We start from the raw sequence: 9,987 nt of genomic DNA, 5'->3' as shown, positions 1-9,987 counted from the left end.
TATTTTTTTTTTTTTTTTGGTTTACAATTATGCACTTCTATTTGCACATCAAGTTAAAATAAAATACATTATGCATGTCCCTGTAGAAGAACAGGCTGTAAGTTGCATCACTCAAACACCAGGCCAAATTTATTTTTGGGGAGTCTCTGCCTCCATCAGTGCTATATGCCTTAGTCACGTAGTTCGAATCAGCTACTTCCTCTTGACCTACAGTTATTACATTAAGAACGTCACATAGTTGGAATAGCCTGCTTCCAAATAAGATGTGACTGGACGCTCCCTCCCTGGCAACACAATGGACTCTGCATCAACCAGACAGTGAGCCTCCTCTGTCCCTCCTGAGAACAAGATCAGTGGTCAGCGCTCACTTCTGTCCCATCAACATGGCTAATACGTTACACAGCTGTGGTGGCTGCAGGTCACACACACACACACGCACACACAAACACACGCACGCACACACACAGGACTCAGACATATGCTAGGCTACTACTTGAACCGTTGGCGTTGTGTTAGACCAGCAGTCTTGTTTGTTTGCCCAGGGAAGTGACATGACGGCAGAGGAGGAAATAGGAAACATAACAGACTACCTGACAGACTCATTCCACAGGCTTGACCTGAGAGTGGAGCTGAGCCAAGCAGCAATCAGAGAGAAATAACAAGAACAGCCCCTTTTGTTTGTTCAGCCTATATCCTCATAATCACAAATATTGTAAACCCTACAATCTGTAAATGTGTGAAGAATTCAATTTGTCAAATTAGTAGCGATTGTAATGGGGGGAACGGGAACTATGGTAGTGATTCCTAGTTGAGTCGGTGTGTGTAAAGTTTTACGTTTCTGCAGTTCACTGAAGTGTCGTCCTACTACTTGTTGTCACATTACTCTCTCCGTGGATTCCTGCTGATTTATAGCTGCTGAAGCAGCACTAAAACCCGACTCTGCCTTTCAGCTTCCAGCTCCGTCTACAGGTTGATATGACAATGAGTCAACTTTGAAGGAGGAAAAAACGGAGCTTGACAAGTTGAGTGTTTTGCCCTCACTTCCCAAAAGTGTAATATTCTCAAGATGAACAAATTGCCCTGAAACAGGCCCATATGACTCTCCTGGGAATCTCACTGATGACGTGTTTTGACGATCTTTGGCTCGAGCAATTAGGCTGATCATATGCTGAGCTAGTAGTTTGATTCCCAGTGTCTCAAAATGTGGGGCATTATAAAGTAACTAATATTCCAAATGTTTGTATTTTTTATGTTTTATCCTAAATCCACTCATGTAAGTTGGTGTTTAAACACTCCCGAATGAGTAAGTAAAGATGAATCACTGTTTTTGTTTCTTTAACTTTCTTATCACTATTTGGGTTGTATAAAAAGACCAGATGATGATGACAAATAAATATTATTAATATAAAGATTTTTAAATTAAAAACAGTATTGTTTAAGTAAATTGCAATAATTTGAAATATGGTAAATATTTTAATTTAAAAAAAAAACACCTTGTCTTTTTTGTTTACCTCAACTCACTGAAACAGAAAGCGATAAAGGAAGTTAGTTTTACCTTTTTCTTTTAATGCTTAATCAATGCACCTTATAATTAAATGTGAATCTGATGTGATGACGGAGGGTTGATGCGTAAGTTTTTGTCCTTGTCCGGGTTACCGTGTCCTACCCTCAGGTTATGTGATTGTGATTGTTGTGATACTGGACTTTTTCTTCATCAAGGGAGTCTGCTGCAACCCCCCCAGCTAACACAACGACAACTCTTGGGCCCGATGCTTGTCAAAGACCGCTTTTTTTACAAACACAAATGCCTGTGGCAGTCCCGGCCCGAATCCCATATTCAGAATTTGACGACGCTCAAACTGACCCACAGCAGAGTTTAAAACCCTCTGAGGTACGCAGGGTAATGGTCTAACCTCATAGAAATGAGAGCACTAGCCAACTGCAAACACCGCTACATGATGAATGTTGTCACTCCGCGCAGTACGATCACATTCGCAGCAAAGTGTCAAAGCGATGAAATCTGGGTTGGATATTGTCTCTAAAAAGGCCAGGTTTAGCACAAGTGTCTATGTGCTTGTGTTAAATATGCAAAAGGCCATGTTGTCACAAACCTCGCAGTGAAAAACGGTGGAAGACGAGTCCGTAAAGATGTTAATCAGCCCCGGTAGTCCTTCCTCCCGCCTTCTGAACAGCGGGTTCCCTTCTCTCAATCTGGCTCTTTTAATGCAGGGCCTAACCAGGCCCAAACATCCTGATGGAGAGAAGCTTTTCCCTTATCAGTCAGGAAACACTGCTCCTCCGCCACATCCTCTTTACAAGAAGCACGACTCAACCATTCCCAAAAAAATGCAGGAAGAGCAAGCCAGACTCCAGGATTTGTCAAAAGCCCCCCCAAATTCCTCTTATTGACACAGAAACAATTTCAAGAGAACGCAGAGAGGGCAAGAAGGGTAGGAGTAGGCAAAAGAAAAACGGAGGAATTAGAAGGGTTTAAATCATTATGTTGTTTTTTTATTTAGTTTTGAACAGATTACAAAAAGGTCTGCTTCAGCAAGATATACCATGGGGCGAGCAAGTGGGTGTGGGGGCGATGGGTTGGGAAGGGGGGCGGAGGGGGACCGGTGCGCGTTAGAACGACACCCAGAATAAGACTCCAGTAAAACAAAAGGAGGGCTGAGATGGAGGCGGGTGGCAATGAATGCGTCTGTTTTACAGTAATCCTCTGAAGCGGGATGATACGAAGGAAAAAGAGAGCCAATGGGAAACATGACGGAGAGGGTGGAAAAAGCAAGTGAGCGTCAGAACGGGTCGCTTAAACCTGAACAGAACCCAAAATAGAAGACACCCGGTGTGACGCCCGTTTTGAACGCGGATAGATGGCTTTACAATAGCTCCCAAAACGATCCCCCCAAAAAGTAGACGCTCTATAATGTTTTATTGTTTTATTTTTTTTTATTCTAGGCATCTAGTCAATCTATGTGGCAGCATTTCAGTATATATCAGTTATTTCCAGTATTTTCTTTAAATAACAATGAACAAGGTTTGTTCTCTAGTGGTATTGTCATGATATAAAAATCAAATTTTCATAGTCTTCCATTAATCTAAATTAGCATACACTTAAATTTACCATCATCTTTCAATGAAGACGTTGACTATATGACTATAGTACTAGAGAAGTTGTTAAAATATGCCTTCCGTTCTTCATTATACACCACTTAATTGAATTGCATAAGAAATGTTCCGCTAAAACCATTTTTTTCAATTACAACTATTGAGGTAAAACTCCCAAACTGATGAGAGTGACAAAACAAAAGGCAACATTCAAAATGGAAAAAGTATAGATAACAGCGTTACAATTATGCAACAAAAAACATCAACAGACTTAAATTAGCTTCTAAAGAGCATCTGTACATGCCTCCGCAGCTACATTAACTGGTGAATAAACAAGCTTTTTTTTTTTTTACGATTGTTGCACTAAAAGTTTGAAATTTCCTAGCAACTGGAGGTGGCGTTCTATAGTAGTCTGTGTCTGTGTCCCTGAGGTGTCCATCTCCGTATCTTCACGTGTCTCAGACTGCTTGTTGTTCACACCCGGCTCCAGACAAACATATTGCTCAGTAATCAGTTCAGTTTTTTTTTTTTTTTTTAGGAAAGGAGGAAGTTGCTCGTAGATGCTAAAAACTGCAACATTGTCCTTCATCTTTGAAACTGTCTCTACAATCTGTATTTTTTATCAGTCTTATGTCTGTAAGTGAACCAGCGGGCTTATGAGATGCCATAGTTGTTGTAGTAGGCCGCCGTTGCATCTGCGAGCACGGAAATTAGGCTAGTTTCTGTGGTGCTGCTGGGACACGCCGAGGCGGAGGTGGCGGTAGTCGATGCCACCTGGATGTGTCCAGTCACAGTCATGCCACTGGCTTGTTCAGGGTGGAAACCACCTCCAGTGGAGTTCAGGTACTGGTCGAACTCGTTACGATCCACCTCGCCCAGAAGCTCGGCTTGACTAAGCTGGTCCAAAGTCTCCAGGTGACCCTGAGTCTCTGGTGGGGGGGAAAGTTGACCCAGGTGACCCTGGTGGTGCCCATGGTGAATTGGCGGGAAAGACGAGGAGCTGTAGTAGGACAGGGGCGGGCCAGGGATCAGTCCACCGCTGCCTCCGGTTTGGGGTATGTGAGGAATATGACCTAAGTGTGCGCTCCCACAGTGGATATGGTTCTGTGTGTAGTCGGTGTGGTAAGGAGGTGGGCTGCCCATGTGCGTCTGGCTCTGGTGGTGTTCATCTGGACAGGACACCGTGGACGAGCAGGAGACTGAAGAGCTACCGGACGTTGAGTAATAGGTCGGGGGCATATGCTCGTGGTCCATGGCATCTAAGGGGGACATCTCAGGAGGTGTGGGCAGGCCGTAGGGGTAGGTGTCAAAGCTGCTGCTGGAGCCAGCAGGCTCTCTGAAGGTTCTCACGCTGGGCAGAGCGGGGCTGGAGCCCGAGAAGGCGCCGCCGACTCCATTAGAGCTGCCCTCGTCTTTGTCCAGCGGGTGACTGAGGGCCCGCTGCTCAGGCAGGGAGACGTGGTCGGGAGCCAGCCCACTCAGGAGAAAACCGGGGTCCACTCTCTTGCAGATGCGTTTTAGCTGTTTCTTCCTGCGGGGACGATACTTGTAGTTGGGATAGTCCTGCATGTGCTGCACTCGGAGCCTCTCTGCTTCCTCCACGTACGGCCTTTTCTGTGGGGGAGTCAGAGCTTTCCACGACTTTCCTGCATTTAAAAAAGACCAAAAAGAAATAATTTTATTTGGACGGAAGTCTGGATAAGAGTCTAATTGTTTACATAAAGTAAAACTTTTCTTTGGCCTTTTTTAAATATATTTTTTAAGCAAAGCACAATAAATTAAATAAGAACATTTTAAATCAACATTTGCTATAACTTCAATGTAAATAGAAATATAAGTACTTTGCATACATTACTTTAAACATTTTATTCTTCTACGAGGATATTTGGGTTTTACATTTACAATATGACTACAAATATTTATAAATAGAAATTATGCTGAATAGTGAAGAAAAGCTAAATACATTTAAAATGTATAATAATAGATACTTTGCAAGGGTTTTTTTTTAAACAGAGAGAAAAAAAGTTGGTGACAAAACACAACTTGGTTGTTGCTTTAGCAAAAAAAAAAAGACACAACTGAAAATGGAAGATTTACAAATAAATATTCTTCACACATTTTAAAACAGAAAAATCAATAAAACAAAATTAAATTAAAAAAACGTAAAAAAAACAAAAACAAAACACGAATTAATGAAAAGTCAATTAAAAATAATGTTCTGGATTTTGATTTGTGATAGAAGTGCCAAAATTGCAGTTTACCTTTTCGAACTGTGCCTAACAAAACAATTGTCTGACTTTTATCCGACTTTTTTATTTAAATTAATTTGAATTACAGGGATGTGAATTCAAGGTGATTTTAACTTGGGAATAGTTTGCTTTTACGCATTGCCTTGCTATGACAGGCAATTTACAACTCGTGTTATAATTAGCTATTTTGATTTGCTACTTTTGTCGCGTTGAGACGGGAAAAAAAAAACTTTTCTAAAGCAACACAGGCCTCAAGAGAAAGGAAGGTCAAATGTAAAATAATAATAATAATAATAATAATAATAATAATAATAATAATAATAATAATAATAATAATAATAATAATAATAACTTTTTCTTACCCAACATTTTGCTGAGCTCTGCATTGTGCAGGTCTGGGTTTTGAACCGCCAGCCGTTTGCGCTCGTCTTTGGCCCAGACCATGAACGCGTTCATGGGCCGCCTGATCCGCGGCTCCGGCGTCTTGTCCACGGGGGTCCTGTGCGAGACATGCGCGTCAGGGACATCCCCGTCTCCCGGAGGACAGTCGAAGGACTCCGGCCACGACGAGTACGCGCTGATGAGAGCAGCCATCTGAAGCGCGCTCCCTCCTCTCCAAACTTAAGAAGCGCGTCTGAGACTCTTAACGAAGTTGTGCGCTTTCTGTCTGCCTGCCCGCCGCCTGACTTAAAGCTGTGAAAAACTACAGTAAAAACAAAACAGACTTTTCACATTAAATTCCCGTGTTGCTTCAAGCTCTAGCTCAACCTGAACGCCTGAACAGATTTCAGGAGAACGCACAGATGCGCGCATACAGCTGCTCCTCCATGTGGGTTATGATTCTGTCTTTCCTGCTGGATGGGGGAAGGCTTTATATTTGAGGAGCAGGTTCCAGGAGAAACCCCGCAGGACTCTCGACTCCTCCTTGATTGCAAGTTAAACCCAGTGGAAGGGAAGGGATAGGGTGCAACATTTCAACACAAGTAACTCCTTAAACTAGCCTGCCAACACAACAGCTCTTGTCATTAACACAAATATTAATTAAACTAACAGAAGAACTCATAACATGAGATCCACATGGTTATTTCAAGCTCCGTGGTTTTAAAAAAAAGTTGTTGAATTCACATTGAACTCAGAATATATATATTTTGTTTTACTTATTTCTTTTTGGAATTTTATCTTTTCTGGTTTTCATGGAACACCTTGCATGACCAACTTGCCAAACCTGTTTTGCAGTCTTCTCATCTTTCAGAAAACTTCAGTTGTTAAGTGACATTTTGAGATTTCCATTGCACTTTATGCGTCAGGTTTTCCAGTTGTTGGGGGGTTTTTTGTTTTGTTTTTTGTTTATTTTTTTGAGTGTGCAAACAGAGATGCAAAAATCAAAGTACATAAAATGGGAGGTTCTTCTCATTTTTACAGGATTCGAAAATTCAAGAGTTTTGGACTTAACCAATCAATTTTAAAGATTATTAAAGATTCAAAAATAATTTTCCTCTAAGCCACATTTCTGAGCTGAGCAAATAAATAAAACCACCGAGCGCACGCAGACTAATCAGTTTCCTTCTGTGGCCAACAGCGGGTGCATATCAAATCCAGGAGTTCCTGTTGACAGGATACTCTCAGCCTGCTGTGGTGGAGGAGCTCACACTCCCACACACACACACTCGCTCTCATTGCTCAAAACACAGCTACCAACATCAGGTCGCAAATGACCTTATCTGTAATTAATCTTTGGAGATGGGAGAAACCTGACCACAGATTACAAAGGCATGTTGAAGTTCAGGTTGGATTCCATGTCTTGTTAGGGAGTCGTGCTGCTCCTTACTTGTCAAAGCAAGCTGTCGGTTTTAGTTTACTTCCCACAGGAAAAGGATATGGCACCTGAAGCCACAGATTGTGCCCGATGCAGGCACATCAGTGATATATAGGGCCACGCTTCCTCTCCCTGTTCTGGCTTGGACCATGCCGCTGTGTTACCAGTGAAAGTCAAGAGAGTGAAGTTATGGTGAGTTTAGTGCAGCTAATGGGAGATAAAATGCTGTTGTGTTTTAAATGCTAAATTATAAACTCAGAGACAGGGAGTCCTGAAATGACAAGTACCTCTAAGTTTTATCCACTGTTGCTGGGCAATTGAGGCATCTCAACTACACTGACAACAGAGGTTATCTCTATGTGCTGTAATAGAAAAAAAATATATTATTGGAAATAGATTTTCTTTTTTTTTTTAATTATTGTAAAATAACAGGTTTGCTCATCGCAGAAAATTTATAACATATAGAGATGTAATAAAATGTTCTAAACTTTTTTCAGAGCTTTATGAAATGCTGGCAAAGTTCTTAATATAATAAGATCTTAAAAACACCAAGCAACAAATGCACCAATCTTTGAAATTTGACTTTTCATCTCTGCTCGGCTGGAAAGCTGGATTATATAATTTAGATAAAATGAATTTAGGCCAAGAAAGAATTTTCTCAGTAATAACTTTTTACTTTCTAGGGTACTTTTGTATCATCCTATTTGTATTAAGCCCATCTGCCCCTGATTTGAACTGATACAAATGATGATTATTGCCTTATTTTATTTTTCATTAAAATAGGTCAGATGTCATTATAAAATTTACCAAATGTTCATTGTGACAATTTTATGACATTTTTTTTACATGAATCTACTTTTATTCAAAATCCTTAAATGAGCAAATGAATACACAGCATTTCTCATCATGTCTACACTTTTCTTTAATTATGAAGAGCAATTCAGGGTGAAATCTCACCTTTTTACTTTATTCTTTAACTCATGAGCCACATGACTTGATGCACCTCCAGTCTTGTCTGAAAGTCTCACTTTAGTTTGGCTCACCACTTCCTCATAATAGGTTGTGTCCTGGAAGCTCCCGTTCAAAGATTTAGTTAATCTAAAAATGATTGTGTGAGCCATTTCTTTTAATTTGTACACTAAATTTGTCTGATTAAAGCTCTCATTTTTGTATGTAAATGAAGAATTTTAAGACGACCAAACCTGAAACGAGACCAATGCTGCTCTCCCATCTTAAATGAAGAGATGTTACAATCTCTGCCCAGATGTGAGTCAAAAAGGGAAGTGCACATCTGTTCAAATGACTGAAGTGTCAGACCCTAAACAGCATCTTTCCTCTATATAGAGGGGATTCCTGGGCAAATACTGGTGGATTCTCTATTGGTTCAAAATCCATTTTCCCACTTTATCTTCCCCTCTTACATTAAAATAGGTTGAAAAAAGCTGAATTGTCCCAGATTGTGAGTAGAAATTAATTAGTTCATAATGGACATGATTTCCCTCAATACATTTGTTAAATTTGATGCATTTTAAGAATTGAAACATGCAGGAAACCTCAGCGTCTTTGTAAATCATCATTCAGCTTAGAATATATGGATGAGTAACAAAAATATATTCCATTTTTTAATAATCAATGAGACTGGTTTCTAGGTATTTACCTAGAACTTATTTTCTGATATAAACAATTTTTTTTCTGTAACGGTGAGGATAAAAAAAAGTGATTGGAGAATCAGGGGTACTGGAAAAAGCATAAAGATTCCTGTTTATAGTTTGTCATGTTAGCATCACACTTCTTGAAGTCAGTCAGAAGGTTTTGTGAAAATGGGTCAAGACTGTTAAAACACACATTCTGGTAAAGATTTCAAGATGAGATTACTGGCCAAAGTGTGTGTGAGAAACAAAACAGTAAAACATGGAAGAAGACAATCGGTGCTTTGCGTGTTACAACTTTGCTACCTTTCAAACAAAGATACTAATCACAAAAATTACAAACCTGGACGTAACTAATGCATTTTGTGAAGAAATGCGATGTAAGTGGTGTCAAAACTCAAGTCTGGGCCTTATGGTTCTGGATCAACATCAAATCCTGAAAGACATGTCTAACACGACTGACGACATGTACGGCTCTGTAGGTCATTTCTTTGAAAAAGATTTAAAAAGACAAAAGTGGACTATAATAGCCAGAACTGAACACATGGGAGAAAAAAAGAGTGACAGATTCTACCAAGAGACAAGTGCAAAAAGGTATTAGATAAACAGAAGTCCTGGAATTAACGCACAGTCCATGTCTGTGTGTTCAACTGTTCTGTGAAGGCCTCAGAGGTTTGTTAAAGAATATTAGTCAACAGTATAATGAAGACAGAGTTGCAGCTGTAATCAGAGTATAGCAAAAGTTGGTTCGATAAAATATTGGTTCAGAAAGGCTGAAAGCACGTGCAAGTAGACAATCCTTTTGTGATTTTCATTAAGACAAAAAAAACTGGGATTCTCCGCAAGGAACCGTAAACCAAACAATGTTCAGGTAATATCTGACAACTAATTTTTTATAAAGATTTGCCATATTTCCTTCTAAGAGAGGGTGCAACAAGATTTAGCTGATTGTCGCAGGAAATGGAAAGAGAACGGAGTAAGAATTAGCACATCCGACGTGCCTACAAAGTTAGTCGACCTTTTTTGTCCAGGAAGACAAACACACATTCGGATCATTTTAACAGACAAACCCAAAATAGACAAAAGAATGCTACAACATTTTCATGCGCAACACTGGACACCACCGGCATCTTCTTTTCCTCATCCCACACAGGAGTTGGAA

General features: G+C 40.2%; 1 protein-coding gene across 1 annotated transcript; it reads right to left on the bottom strand.

Annotated features, from left to right (window-relative positions):
* Positions 1-2,927: 2,927 nt before the first annotated feature.
* On the bottom strand, positions 2,928-6,199 carry sox7 (SRY-box transcription factor 7). Its single transcript, XM_008397919.2, has 2 exons — positions 5,723-6,199; positions 2,928-4,757 (listed from the first exon to the last, which is right to left on the bottom strand). The coding sequence occupies exons 1-2, from the start codon at positions 5,952-5,954 to the stop codon at positions 3,766-3,768; spliced, it is 1,224 nt and encodes a 407-aa protein (XP_008396141.1). The 5' UTR covers positions 5,955-6,199; the 3' UTR covers positions 2,928-3,765.
* Between the last annotated feature and the right edge of the window lie 3,788 nt (positions 6,200-9,987).

Source organism: Poecilia reticulata, linkage group LG21, assembly GCF_000633615.1.
Source record: "Poecilia reticulata strain Guanapo linkage group LG21, Guppy_female_1.0+MT, whole genome shotgun sequence".
NCBI lineage: Eukaryota > Metazoa > Chordata > Actinopteri > Cyprinodontiformes > Poeciliidae > Poecilia > Poecilia reticulata.
Note: the sequence above shows the minus strand (reverse complement) of the source record. Positions and strands in the feature narration are given on the sequence as shown.

What these genes read in the sequence shown, in the direction of transcription:
- sox7 (XM_008397919.2), bottom strand. Translation starts at nt 5,954, where the DNA reads ATGGCTGCTCTCATCAGCGCGTACTCGTCGTGGCCGGAGTCCTTCGAC. An exon ending in AGAGCTCAGCAAAATGTTGG is followed by an intron (nt 4,758 to 5,722) that starts GTAAGAAAAAGT and finishes TTTTAAATGCAG; the next exon opens with GAAAGTCGTGGAAAGCTCTG.